The sequence below is a fragment of the Ictidomys tridecemlineatus genome, chromosome 2 (assembly GCF_052094955.1).
Source record: "Ictidomys tridecemlineatus isolate mIctTri1 chromosome 2, mIctTri1.hap1, whole genome shotgun sequence".
NCBI lineage: Eukaryota > Metazoa > Chordata > Mammalia > Rodentia > Sciuridae > Ictidomys > Ictidomys tridecemlineatus.
In genome coordinates this window covers 144,875,370-144,889,643 of record NC_135478.1, presented here as the reverse complement: position 1 = coordinate 144,889,643, position 14,274 = coordinate 144,875,370, and the positions used below count along the sequence as shown (strand labels likewise).

The following is a 14,274-nucleotide window of genomic DNA, read 5'->3' as shown; positions in this document are numbered from 1 at the left end:
CATCTCATGGGGACACTGACTAGGAGTGGGCTTGTGGAAGGGAGTGGGGTCAGGATGGAGAGGCTGCAAAAGAAGGCTTTTCTGTCCTCCCACCAATGCTCCAAGGTCCCTGAGTGCCATGGATTCTGTCCCTTCCTTTCCTTGCTCTGGAATCCACCTCCTCCTGCCCCTCTCTCAGCACTTTCTCCAGTCCTTTTGCCTGGACAGTCTTTTCTCATCCCCCTGCTGCTTGTCCTGACCCCTCAACCATGCTGATTCCTGCTTAAAAGCCACAAATAGCTCTTTACTGCTTTAAGAATAAAGTCCAACCTTTTTGACATGATACTCAAGGCCCTCAACACCCGGGCCCACGTCTCCCACTCTCCCTTGCAGTTGATGCTGTGCTAACAGGCCTGGCACAACCCCGCTGTGTGCTGGCCCAGCCTTAAACACCCTCCTGAGTCCCACTCACTGCTCACAGCAAACTCCTCTCTCTTGAACCCCAGATCAAGTGCCACCTCCTCCATGGATCCTTCCCCAACACCCCAGGTCTCAAGCAATCTTTTCTTTTTTCTTCTAAGTACCTTCTATATATTCCTACCTCTTGGAGCATAGGCCTTCAACTACTTCCTTGTTCTTGAGCCACAATAACACATTTTTGTATCATGATCCAACATACACACACACAGACACCCACACTTGCCTGAAATCCAGTTTCACGGAGTGAAATGTATCTTGAAAACCGCTACAATGTTTTTCTTTCTATTCTGTTCTAATGCATTCTGTTCATTTCATATACAAATGCTGGTCATGACCCACTAAATTGATTTCACAGTCCACTATTGTCCCACAACCCATAGTATGAAAAGCAAAAATCTATTTCAGATAGATTGTCGTAATTCTATGGACTATGTCTCTTTGGACCTAATCCTTTTCTTTGCTCCCAGACTTGAGATCCCTAGGGACAGACAAATAGGCAGAGACCATACTGGAGTCATTGGATCCCTCATATTGGAGTCATTGGGTCCCCCCTTCCTCAGCAACAAGCCATTGAGTCCCTGTGGGTTGAATTGAACTGGTTTAAATTGGCTGAATCTTGAAAAGCAGGGTCTGAGATGTGGCATGTGGGATGGGAGGGACTTCCCTCTGGGGGCCCAGCCCTGTCTGGGGCTGAGGTTCTGGCTACAGACACTGGGATCCAGAGGACCGGAAGATAGACGTGTCTGCTGCAGCTAATGAGGGCACCGAGCCCTTAGGCACAGCTTTGGATAAAAGAGAGGAAGAGCCCCTCCCCTCAGGAACCACAGGAGGATGGCCATGGAGGGCAGGTGGCAACGTCAGAACCACGGGGCTGGAGATGAGGTGGGTACTCGTTACCATAACAACACAGGTGCCCCTGCTGAGGATCAATGCTGATGGTGTGCTATGTGGCCTGCCAGGGGCATTAGGTTCTGAATGGTGCAGGTGGGGTCTTCCACAGCAGGGCTCTGTGGTTCAAGGCTCTGTAGTTTAGGTAGCCTGTCCCTATCCCCAGAGTGGCCCTGACCTGTTAAAAGTCCCTGAAGCAACAGGTTCTCCCCCCTGTCAGTTGTTAACACTTTGATAGTAGTTCTTGGTTCAGCGACTCATCAAGGATAGTCCAAAGGCCTGGCGAGGAGATGGGGGTTATAATCTAGACACAGTGTTAACCCTGGCTGGCTAGATGACCATGGCTAAGTCATATCTCTCTTGGCCTCTGTTTCCTGTCTCAGGAAAAGTAAGTAAATTGGTTCCCAAGGATACTATTAGCATCTCAGGTGAGTCAAGTTTTTGGTTGTGTGAGGCTTCCCAATTTACTGAATGCCAGTAAACCACCAAGCCAGGGCAACTCCAAACATGCCTACATTACTTTCAAGTGCTCCCTAGATTGGCGCCTCTAGCTCTGGGACAGGGACCATGGAAGACAAGGGGCTGGGATGAAACAGTTTTGGTGGTAGTTACAGTGGAAACAGTGCAAAGACAGGTGAGGTAGGGAGGAAAGAACAAAGGAAACTGTGGGGAAAGCAGTATGGTCCTTGGCTAATGGAAAGAAAATGGCAAGAAGGGAGATAGAGAGAGAAGGTGATGGCAGAGAGGTGGGGAGGGCCCAAAGCAATATTTACCGAAAGAAAGAGATCAGCACAGAGGCCCAGAACTTTCAGCACCATGGACAGCAAAACTCTACTGCACCCTGCCCAGAGCAGCCCCAGTTCCTCCAGGTGGTTTCCAAGACTGCTCTAGCCCTCCTGAGGGTCCAGCTGCTCACTTCTGCTTGGCTCACACTGAGCTGCAGCTGTTCTCCTGATGGTCCCTGTAAAGAAGTCATGTTTCCCCATCTATCCCAGAGTCTCCCTGGAGCAAGACTTTACCTTTTTCTGCACAAGGTCAAGATCCCCTAAGAAGAAGGCTTGGGTGGCCTCTCTTTCTTTCTTTCTTTCTTTCTTTCTTTCTTTCTTTCTTTCTTTCTTTCTTTCTTTCTTTCTTTCTTTCTATCTTTCATATTCTCTTTCTTTCTTTCTTTCTTTCTTTCATATTCTCTTTCTCCCCCTCCCTCCTTCCCTCCCTCCCTCCCTCCCTCCTTCCCTCCTTCCTTCCTTCCTTCCTTCCTTCCTTCCTTCCTTCCTTCCTTCCTTCCTTCCTTCCTTTTTTCCTGGGGATGGAACTCAAGGCCTCATGCATGCTAGGCAAGTGCTCTACCACTGAACTACCTCTCCAGCCTATCTGGTCCTTAAGCACTAACCAGCTGATCATGCAGGGTCCTCAGGATAGATCATAGCTGATACTGTTGCCAAGTTTACTAGGGAATTCAATGAGGGCGAGAGGATCAAGGAAGGCCAAGAGGATAATCTGCCATCTTGGGTGTCCAGGCTCCACCAAAATGCATGGTGATGACAAAGCCATCACACATATCTCAGGAGGCATCTAGGTCTCCCACATGCCCCTAGAAGATAGGTCAACCTCACTGCCAGAACTCCAGTCACTGAGATATAAATCCATGTTGGGGAGGGAGTGTTCGTCTTAAATACAAAACTTACGGGCAGCATCTTCCAGATTTTGGGCATGGATACCTTGCCTGTTCCAAGGAAAGCACACTGGAAACTAAGTCAGTGGGCATCTCCTTGGGAATTTAAGAGGGGGAAAGCAACTTCTCCCTCATTTGGTCTGATGGGGCCCAAAGAGGGAAAGAAAGTGACATATGGGAACACCTAACAATGAAGAGACAGAACAAGAGCTCTCTCCCCTGGGACACACTTCCTCCTGCATCATCTTGGAGTCAGTATCTCTGGAGAGAGGAAACTCTTCCTGCTACACTGTTTTAGCACGTGCAGCTACTGTGCCGCCTCCGCAGGGTCTTGGCCACACAGTATCCATATCATCAGAAGAAAATGCTTTAGGATCCAGATAGCCCATGCTCAGTCCCATTACTGTCTGGAGTTGGAAGGTTCCAGATCTCACCATCTCCTTGTCTGGCTTGATCTTGACTTTGAGTCACTTTTCTTACCTTCGGTGAGAAAGATTCCCCTGCTAATATCTGCTCCCAGCCTGGCTACCACTGCCTCGACTGGGCAATGATGCTCTGGGGCATGACGAATTGCTTTTTGCCTCAACTTAAGAGACCACTGAGGAAGTGTGGCCAGAGTTTGATGGGGTGGGGGGTCAGGGGCAATGTCATGGTGCCAATATCACATTCCCCTGAGCTTCACAAACAAGGTGTATCTCCCTGAGTTGACATTCCTGCACAGCCCTCACACTACCACAGGCTGACTACAATTGGCTGGCTCGGGGGCCCACCTGGCACGGCTCCATCTTGATCCAATCCTAGCACATTGGAACAGGCAGCTGGTGACGCTCATCCAATCTCAGACTCAGTCTGACCTAGGAGGGGTGCTATGTTGAAAGAGACTGAGAATCTACCATTGCCAAGCCCAGACACTAAGTGGGAAAGGCCTCTCATCTGCCTAGGACACCTACAGTTAGGACATTTTTATGACATTTCTTCCTTATTATTTGGATACTCGTCTCTGAACTTGGATGGCCCACTTGGGGCTTCTAGAATGCCCAAATCTCTATTTTCACTGGACTTGTCACTCATGATGCCATCCTTGGGTGGGTACAGTGGGGACTGCAGTCCATACTTACAGGGGACAGGGGGGAAGCTGAGTCACAAAGGCACTGAGCAATTTAATAAAGACCAAGTTGGGTCCAAGAAAGAGGCCAGGGGGTGGGTGGAGCCCAGCTCACTGCTAGGGATGGCTGGAAGGAAGGAGCCCAGCACACCAGAGGCTAGAGCATGGGGTGGGCACCTCCTTCCATGAGTTCCTCTCCTGGGAAGGTGAACAGAGGATCCCTAAGACAGAGGTTTCTCTAAACCAAGAAATGTCATCAAACTCCACCTCTGCCTCACCTCGGACAGAGAAACCAAGGCCCACAGAAGGTGAAAATCCTTCCTATGGGTGACAAGCAGGCAGCAGCATGACCAGAATTAGAATCTTCTCCCAGCCCACAGCTCCTGTGAGATACTATAGAAGACTGGCTGGCAATAGCCCATGCTCTTCCCTCAACACTGGAAGCAGCCCTTAGAAGAGCTGAGAGGCTGTCTCCAGAGCCCTTTGGGGATGAGATCCTTTCAGTCCAGACAGAGAGATGGCTACCTCCCAAGACAAAACCCAGAGGCCACAGAGTTGTAGGGGCTCTCAGAGGTGACAGAAGGCCACACCACTCTTCCTTTCCAGGTCTGCACGGTTGCACACCAGTGCTTTGGCATGTCTCTAGAATGGGGTTCTGCAAAGCACTCCCCAGAGGTTAGGTTAGGTGGAGTGTGCTCTCCTTCCCTGTCCAGTAGATGCCTCATTACAGACGGGACCAGGGGTTCCCAGGAGGGAATGGTAGGAGCCTTAGGTCAAGGAGGCCAAGCCTGCACCTGGAAATTCTGCCAAGGAAAGTGGGCTTTGTCCTGGAAGGAGGCAGCAAGACCCTTATTTGCAGTCACAAAGACCATAGGCACAGGCAAAAGAAGGTTCCAGGGCAGAGCAGATAGAACGAGGGATAGAGCAGAGAGGGAGATGGAGGTGCAGTGGAAGAGAGAAGGAATAGGGAGGGATAGAGGGAAGGAGAGATCTGGAAAGGGACGATCAGGTGGGAAAGAACATAAGAGAGAAACCAAGAATAGATAGATACTCAGACACAGAGACGGGAAGAAAGAATGGCATACAGAAACAGAGGGAGACACGAGAGAGACACACACAGAGATGGGCTCAGAGGCATCTCTGTGGAATGGGGGAGGTCAGAGGAGAACAGAGCACCACTGCTGAGCTAACCCACTTCCCTTCTCCCTACAGACAAGGAGACAGAGGCCCAGGAAGGGGATGGGCTTGCCCCAGGTTATACCATGGTTGGACCTTCAGGATTGCTTTGGTGACCAGACATTAAAACTGGGCTCATGGAACCCAGGGTGAAGGCAGAGGCCACTGCCTGCCCCCGAACTGAAGTGCTAAGTCCTCACCTTCCCAGGCTCCCTTGCATCTAGGGCCTAGGCATGTGACCCAGAGCCCCCTTTTCCTCTACCCAAAACATGCACCTGCTAGATGGAGTTAGTGAACTGGCGTCTATAAGAGAGACAGAGAAAGTGTCTCCAGGAAGGGCTGCAGGCACTGAAGACCCCAGAGCAGTTATTCAGCAGGACTATGACCCAGATGGTAGGATGGGAGGTCAGGGGCAATGTCATGATGCTAATATTACGTTCCCCTGATCTTCACAAACAAGGTGTATCTCCCTGAGTTGACAGTGGCATGGGGGCACTGGCAGGGCCACCTGGGGAGAACAGGGATTCCCTCACTGGCTCTGCTCCATCCCATGTTCTTGGATGAGGGCCTCCAATCTGGTTCTTAACCCACTCTGTGATTCCATAAGCTCTTGAACAAATTCTTCTCTCTGCTTAACCCAGCAGAACTTCTGAGCCAGGGAAGCAGCAGAACCTTGGTTAAATCCTTGTTCTGTTCTGAGTTAGGTCACTTAACTTCCCCAAGTGTCCTATGAGGATAATACTATGTTCCCATCACTGGAGGGGCATAAGGGTTAGTGAGCTTGACAACAGTGCAGACACGGAAGCTCATGGTAGTGTGAGCACACTGCAGGGGCACACAGCTACTAACGTGGACTAGCATGGGTGACCTTGCAAGAGTCCCTTCCCTTCCCTGGGCCATTGCTGCACCCAGAAATGGTCTCTGGGTGAGACCAGTCAAGGCTCTGACCCAGCCTCCCAGACTCGCTCATGCACATCCTGAGAACCACCAGATGGCTTCCCTCCACCCGTGGTGCCCTCTGGGGCTGTTCTCCACCCAGCCAGCTGCTTCCTTGGCATCTCTGCTAAGGTGTCCCTTCAGCTTCTCAATGTCAGCACATCTCCCACTGTGCTCAGCAGTCTCCTGTGTGCCTGGGTCATCTGTGCCCCTCCACCTTTCCTTCTCCCACCTTGTCAATTCCAGTGCTTTCTGCTTGACCCCAGGGTGCAGCACCCCTGTCACTCCTTTCCTTCTTGAGGAATGGGTGTCCCCTCTGCTCCTGAGCTTGTCCAGGCTCCCTCCTGTACTGACAGTGATGCTGTGCATCATCAGCTCTCCATTCCCCTCTCTGGTCTGTTTCTTTCTCCACATGATGCTCACTAGTTCCCAGCCACAAAGCACAGTTCCATATCTGGGTCTTTAGTCACTTTCCCTGAACTAGATTGACTCTCCTACGCCTATTTGCATTGGCCCGATAAATCCAACCTGACCCTAGAGTTGCAGGTCAGAGGGCTGAGTTCCCCCACTTCTCCAGGCCTGGAGGCTTCCTTTGTCCCCTAAGCTTGCCTTCCAAATTCAACATGTCACTCTTGGAAGCAGACTTTCCCCCATGGTTGAAAGTGAGGGCTGTGGGTTCCCTGCTTGCACTGGTGCATAGGATTGGTTAGAAGCTTGAACAAATGACTCCATGTCTCCAGCCTCAGTGTTCTTGTCTGCCATGTGGACATACAAGCAGCGTGTGTCTCATGGGGAGTGGGATCACGGGTGCAAAACTCTGTTGGTGGAATCTGGCCCCTGGACAAGGAGCAGCCCTTCATAGTTTTGTGGCAGTTTCTCTGCACTCTGCTGAGTTGAAAGATTTCAGAGACCACCGCCTAAGCTACTCCCTGATCTGGGCGATTCCTGCCCTCCAAGCAATGAGGCTTCGGAGGGGTTTGGAATATGAAGACTGGGGAAGGAAGAGGAGCCCAGAATGCCCTGCAGGCTTCTGACAGGGCTGTTTTGTCTGCATCCTTCTTTCTAAAGGAAGACAATGAAGGCAAATGGAGAAGGAGGAGGCAGCAGCTGGCTGGCCAGGGCAGGCAGGAAATCAATCAATCACGCACTCGCATTGCCATTAGCTGCCTTGGCTCTTCCCACCTGGGCTGACTGTCTGCTGCCCTCCAGCCCCAGGTACCTGTTAATGGCAATGCCCCCCACCCCAACCCCATGCTCCTCTCATTCCCTGGGAGTTACAGTGCAGAAAGCTCTTTGGTCCAAGTGGAGAAAATTGTTCATTAGACACTAGGGGATAATTGCTACCACATTTATCAACCCCAGTGCCCCGGCCTTTTTTCAGTTTCAAGTTTGACTTGATGTGAATGATCTGGTATGTGCTGTCCCTATCCTCCTCCCCCTTCCCTCCCCCATCAGGGCTTGTCACTCTATATATTAGTTTTGTCTGCTGTAATTATGAATGAGGCCCTCAATACAGTGCCAATGCCTTGTGTCACATAGTAGGTGTTCAATAAATTGGTTGAATCCTATTGTGCTCATTTCTGCTCTGAAGAGACCAGACTCTGCCCTTGATACAGGGGGTGGTGTTTCCAGGATAACTGGGGAGAACAGGAAATAGGCCAGGCTAGGTGAAGAGCAGAGATGTAGGGTTCCCTCAGGCTCACAGGCTGTGGGTTGAGAAGTTTCATTTTCCTATTTGGCCCTGGATGACCCTTAGTTGCTGAGCACAGACTGAATCAGGCACAACGATCTCCATTGCCTTACTCCACAAAGCTCACAGAACACACACAAAAAAACAGTCTTGTAACATGAGAACTGGGAGGTCATTTCTCCAGCTTGCATATCTCCTGGGTTGGGGACCTCACTTCCTCCTAAAGAGTTCTGTTTTTAACGGATAGAAAGCAAGATCTCAGGTGATGCAGAAGCCTTCCTCAGAGGTCCCACTACTTCTACCAGTCCCTTCCATTAGGAGCATCTTGCCCTAGATTCCTCAGAGTAGGGATGCTCCCTGGGTCCACCAGAGCCCTCAGCTGGTGCAGCTAGGGGAGTGCAGCTTGGCACCAAAAGCAAGTCTGCTATCTTGCCTTCTAACCATCACTCACCATGAAGGACTTGGAATGCGTGGACAAGCATGTATGCATGCATGCACGCGTGCATATGTATATGTGTGGCAACAGAGGAGCTGGGCTACCATTCAGATGTGGACACTTGAGGAAGGGGCTTTAAACAAACAACCCCCACATCAAGTTGGGGGGGGCTCTATTGTTGGGGTAAGGCTGGAGATGTGAAGGGTGTTCATTGTGGGCCAGTGATCACTGCATTCACTGCATCTACAGCCGCATAGAGACCTCACATCTGGCTCCCGTTAGACCTTCCACAGGGCATAGACATAAGGCATTCATAGGCACTGATGCGCGTGCACCACACACACCCTTCGCCACAACCAGAACCCTCACTGAACACCTCATCTAGAGGTGTTCTTCTTCTGCCACCCTCTTCCTCAGTGTCCAGCCAGCAGTGATTTGCCAGGAGGAAGGAGGGGCAGGTTGTTCTCTCTGGAAGGTGGGGGTGGACCTGATTCAGACCCTACACATTACCTGGAGCTGCCACACAGGAGTAGTGCTGCCTACTATGCCTGACTCACAGACTTGTGGGCCAGCCTGGGGACATCTGGTTAGGAAAGAGGTGACACTTCGTACCTCTAGCTCCCCTGTCTATGCTCTGTATGATCTCCCCAACATATATGCTCACCCCATCTTTCTTGCCTCCTAACCTCCCCCTCTCTTCTCCAGTAGTGAAGAATCTAATTACCACGGGAGATGAGGGACACGGTAGGAGAGCAAGCATATATACGCCCACCGCACCGGCTCCAGGGTCAAGGGAGCATCCTGAAGGAAGAGATGAAGCCTTAATGGGGAAACTTCAGGTAGCAGTGCAGGAGAGACTTGACCTTAAAAAGGAGGAAATATTCCCTTCTCCCTTTCTTGACTTTTTCCACCCAGAGTCCAGGAATGGTTACTGCCCACAGTTACTGAGGTTGGAAGCTGTGCGATACTGCGCCTTCTGCAGGTTTCCACACAGGGTCCAGAACCCTCCCCTCTCCCTGAACTGCACTAAAGGGAGGCCGGCGCAGAGCCCGCAGCCAAGGGCCGATGGACACTCACGGGTCGTGTTGTACTTGATACCGTTGAAGTACTCAGGGCATGGCCTCTCCACGAGGGCTCCGGCCGCGCTCCGGGGCCAGCATGTACCGATCTGGTCCAAGGTCGTGTTGCAGTAGGAGTAGGGACCTGGCGACGGGAGAGAGCAGAGCGGTCACAGAAGGGTCGCTGGGGCGCAGGGTGCTGTGAGACTCAGGGCGCCAGGCGCTGAGAGCGCGTGGTCCTGGAGGCACCGAGGGCGCCGGGGAAGGAGCCCGCGCCGCCTTGGTCCTCTCGCCTCCCGCCTACCCTCGGGGTCCAGGGACGGTCCCCAGCCGTCCAAGAGCAGCTCTTCAGCCAGCGCCAGACTGCAGTTGGCCTCCAGCAGGTTGTGGAGCAGTGCCGCGTCCATTGCGTCCCGGAGCTGCGTGTGGAAAGGGAGTGGGAGTGCGCGCCCGGTGTGGCAGCCAAGAGTGGGTGTGAGGGCAAGCGGCCGAGAGAGCGCAGGGTCCAGGTCCCTGCCTGTCCAGCCCTGACTTGTCGGGCAGCCTCCCGCCGCCACGCCAGATTTCCCGGAGCTGCCAAGCCAGGACCTAACCGAAGAGGAGCCGCGGAGCGCGGAGCGGTGGGTCCACCCGCGGCTCCGCCGCGGCCAATGACGGCGCCGGGGGGCGGGGCCGGGGCCGGGACCGGGGCTGGGGCCGGGCGGTTCCTCTGGTGGTTCTCAGTCTGCAGCCCACTCCCCCGAGTTCGATTTCTCAGGTCTCGGCTCTCTTCCACCAGCAAAGTTCGGAGGAAGCCGGCGGGGCTGGCGAGCTTAGGCCTGGGGTGTGGAATGCTCCATCCGAGGAGAATCCCAGGTCCCAGTGCTGCAGCAGGGACAGCAAAAGACACCCGCCTGTCCAAGGAACCCACTGCAGCCTCCCTTACGGTGGGACAACTGCCAGCCAAAGTCTGCGACGCTTTGCCCGAGTTTCTTCTCCATGAGCAAGTACACTAGAACCGGGCGTGGGGCGCACCGTCCACCTGCAGATGTGCATCCTATCTAAGCCGCCATAGCCTCTGAGAAGGAAATGGACTGGAGGAACCTGAGGGAAATCGGGAGGCCACTAAAGAGAGTCTAATGAGATGGAGTGTCCTGAATGAATGAAGACCTGCACCAGTCCATGTGAGCTAGAGCTCAACCTGGGAAGGGGCCACTGGAGAGGGAAGGAGGCAGGTGACATTCAGCAGAAGTTGGAAGTCAAGGATACCACCAGGTCTCCCATTTGCTGACTGAGGGAACACTCTTGCCGTTTAATGAAAAGGGAAATTCTAGAGGAGAAATTGATTGACATTAAATGGAAGATTTCAAACACCAGGATATGAGTGACCCTGGCACCAAAGAATGAAGTGAGAAATGAGAATATATCTCTCTTCCTCCTGAATTGGACAGAACCACCTGACTGGTGTCTGTACTAGTAGAGGGGGTGGAAATCAGGTCCCACAGCAGATGTGGAGGAGCTAAAATCCTTCATGGGGAATTTGCCCAGGTTTCCTCAGGAGTTGCCTGCTCCTTTGTTGCATCTGCACCCCTAGAGTGCTCAAGATGGGCCTGTGGCTCATGCCTGCTCAGTGAACTCAGGCTTGGGAAACAGGGATGTGGGTGTGGCAAGCTCCAACTTAGCCTGGGCTCTGTGCCTCCTCTCACTGCCATGTTACCCCAGGTGGGAGTCTAGCCTGTTTTGAGGTTTTGTCCATCAGTGAAATCTTCTGAAGGATTTCTCTTACGAATCTCTGGTTCTGAGTTATGAGAGGAAAAGCCTGGGGAAAGTGTGTGTGTGTGTGTGTGTGTGTGTGTGTGTGTGTGTGTGCATTCACAATATGTACCCATGCATGTGTGCATGTGTGCTCTGTATTTCTATCTTTAGAAGGCAGGATAAACTAGGACCTAGTCCCAGCTGAGCTAGAGGTCCCAGGAACTGTCCTATCTCCCTATCTTCATCCTTGACTGGGAACCAAAGGTGCCAGAGAAGCCTGAAACCACCCTGAACCAGTGCCACACCCTGAGCAGGGGAAGTGGAGGGCAGGATAGGCTGCCTCCGGGTATCCACTCTCACCAGTCTCCTTACTAATGCCGCTGTCACTCCCAGGCAGAAGGAGAGAGGGAGAGGGCAAGTGAGCAGTGAGGTCAGGGCTGAGCCCTAGAATCTCTCCAGGGCCTGCCAACTGGCAGGGACAAGGTGCAGAGTATCCAGCCAGGTCTGTTCTCTCCTTAATGGATAGTTAGAGCCTTTGGCTCAGCTAGGAGCAGCTGCAGGGACAAAGGCCCTTGGTCTCCATAATAAGCAATGCCAGCAACAGGGGAGGATGGGTTATGTCCTAACTCTAACCTAAAACCTGATCCTAACCCTAGTGCTAGGCAGAGTCCTGTCCCCAGTTCCTGAACTGAGCCTTGCCTCCTGGGGTCCTGCAGAGGCCAGAGTGTGACTGGCTGGGTCAGCCTGTCTTATAGGTAAAGCCTCCTTCATGTACAAAGGAGGGCCACATCACAGCTTGGAGCAGGGACAAAATCAACCATGTTTAAGCAGTGAACTTTGATTTTCATCAGAATCCCTGCCCAGGGGACACATGTCACAGAAAGTTTTCTGCAGAATAGAGGGTTGGCCTGGGTGACTTGGATTATTCCAAACGGAAGGGCTCAGGCAGCAAGTTTCCTCTGGGAAGTGACCATTTCACTGGATGGGCAGTCAGGGTCTGAGTGCACCTCACAGTATCAAGCTCCTTGGGTTTCCAGGATATGGGGCCATTTCTTTATGGGTCTTATTATTAGAGGCACAATTGACTGTGATTCTAGATGAGATAAAGGGAAAACTGGTAGCAGTTTTTGGAATAAATTGAATTTACAGCTCACTTTAGCATCTGCAAATAGGCAGATGGAAGAAACTGGAAAAAAGTCAAAGTTTTCCTCAATTGGGTTAAATCCAACTACACATAAACAAAAACTGGGGACTTTTGACTTGCTAAGGAAGCAGAGGTGGATTGGAAGCCCCTGGGATGGAGGTGTGGATTCTTGGGGCTGTGGGCTGACCCGGTTGCAGACCCTGGCCAGGCATGCAGGGAGAGTATTTGGGAAGTCTGTGTGTCCCTAGGATGGTGGGGACAGGGAAAAGTGGCAAATAAACTCAAGGTGCTGCAGAAGTGCCTTGTGTGTCATGAACAGCTTGGGTGAAGCAGGTGCCTCTGGTGCCTGCAGCCCATGTCTTGGCCCACCTCTAATGTTATCTACTATGGTGATGGATGGATGGATGGTTCCAGGCCAACTTATACACATCTACTACACAGTCCAATACATGGCATCAAGTAAGCATGCAGAGCCCAACAGAATCCCACGTGACATCACTGTCCCCCATCTTGACCATATCACACCCATTCTCCTGTCCATCAAAAACGGGATTTAAGGGGATAGCATATACCCTTGCCTCTCTAGGGGGGCTGTTCTCAGTTAGACCACATAGACAGGAGTCTTTTCAGACAGAACTGGACAACGTTGTGGGTTTTCCTGGGAGTGACAACTGGGTGTGGAAACGCAGAAGGAGCCTGAAAGTGATCTGTGCTTGTCCTGTGGCACCAAGGACTGTGCTCCCAGGTCAGACATCTCCTCCCCATTCCACCTCACTCCACCTTGGGACACGAGATGGTGGACATGACATGGTGCCTTCATGCCCAACAAGAAGACCAGGATGTGGGACCAGGAAACCCCTCAGGGACCACCCAACCCCACATTTTCATTTTAAGGTGAGAAGCAGGCTCCCCAGAGAGGGAAAAGGAGTTCCCTGTCCCCTCTCACTAGGTCATCCTCATCTCTGAGCAACTCAACTGGGGTCCCTGTCTCCTCCATGTGGAAGTCGAGGAGCCTTTTTAAAAATTACGATCATATCACTCTTTCTCAGGCGTGGCTCCCCAAGGATGAGGAGTTCAATGCAAAGAAAAACAAACAAACAAAAACCCAACATGAGGATCTACGATTCCAGAATGTTCTATAAAAATTCCTGGGTCATGGGATCATGAGCACTTATCATCTTCTTTGATCCCTTCCTCCAATTTTATGTTACAGATGTCTTTTGTAAGATGAATGGTATTAGAAGGTGAGCAGGAGGGCCTTGTTTTGGGGAGAGGTCAGAACCCTCCTCACTTAACTCAAAGACAAGGAGGACGCGGTACCATCATCCAGGGCAACAGCAAAGGGTCTGTGCCACCTGCCCAAGAGAAGGAGAGGGACAGGCAGAGGGGAGGGGAGAAGGCGGTGTGCCTGCAGATATCCAGCATTGCTTGAGGGCAGAAGGTCTGGTGAGAGAGGTTGGGGCCATCCTGCAATGAGGGGCCTCCATTTCCTCTCTGATGGCTCCTGGATTTGACCCTGACTGGGTATGCCCATGGTCTTTCATTTAACCTTCATGGTAAACCTCTGAGGCAGACTTAGAACCTATTCTAACAGATGAGGAAACTGAGGTTCAGATAAGCTGAACTGTATCCCTCCTAAATTCATCTGTCAAAGTCTCAAGTCCCCATACCTCAGAATGTGGCCTTTCTGGATATAGGACCTTTAAAGAGATAAAGTAAAATGAACACAATTTGCTTAGTGCGTCCTAATCTAGTAGGATCAGGGTCCGTATAGGAAGAGGACATTGGGAACAGACATACACAAAGGGAGGTCTTATAAAGACACACAGGGAAGACAGTCACCTACAACCCAAGGAGAGGGCTTCACAAAGAACCAACCGAGGCCAGCACCTTAGACTGAGAGGTCCAGCTTCCAGAATTGTAAGAGAATGATTTTCTGTTAGTCAAGCTAGGCAGTCTGGGATACTTTGTTACAT

General features: G+C 51.8%; 1 protein-coding gene across 4 annotated transcripts in view; it reads right to left on the bottom strand.

Annotated features, from left to right (window-relative positions):
- The window catches only part of Crhr2 (corticotropin releasing hormone receptor 2), a 46,422-nt gene that overhangs the window by 19,501 nt on the left and 12,647 nt on the right, over positions 1-14,274 (bottom strand). For 2 of the 4 annotated variants that reach the window (XM_005319165.5, XM_005319166.5), the window contains exons 1-2: positions 9,725-10,051; positions 9,440-9,565 (exon numbers count right to left, since the gene is read on the bottom strand). In XM_005319165.5, the coding sequence (XP_005319222.1) occupies positions 9,440-9,565; positions 9,725-9,827 (229 nt within the window). In that variant the 5' untranslated portion in view covers positions 9,828-10,051. Of the gene's footprint in view, positions 1-9,439; positions 9,566-9,724; positions 10,052-14,274 lie in introns of those variants that run through there. The other 2 variants (XM_021722260.3, XM_040291814.2) reach the window with 1 other exon arrangement.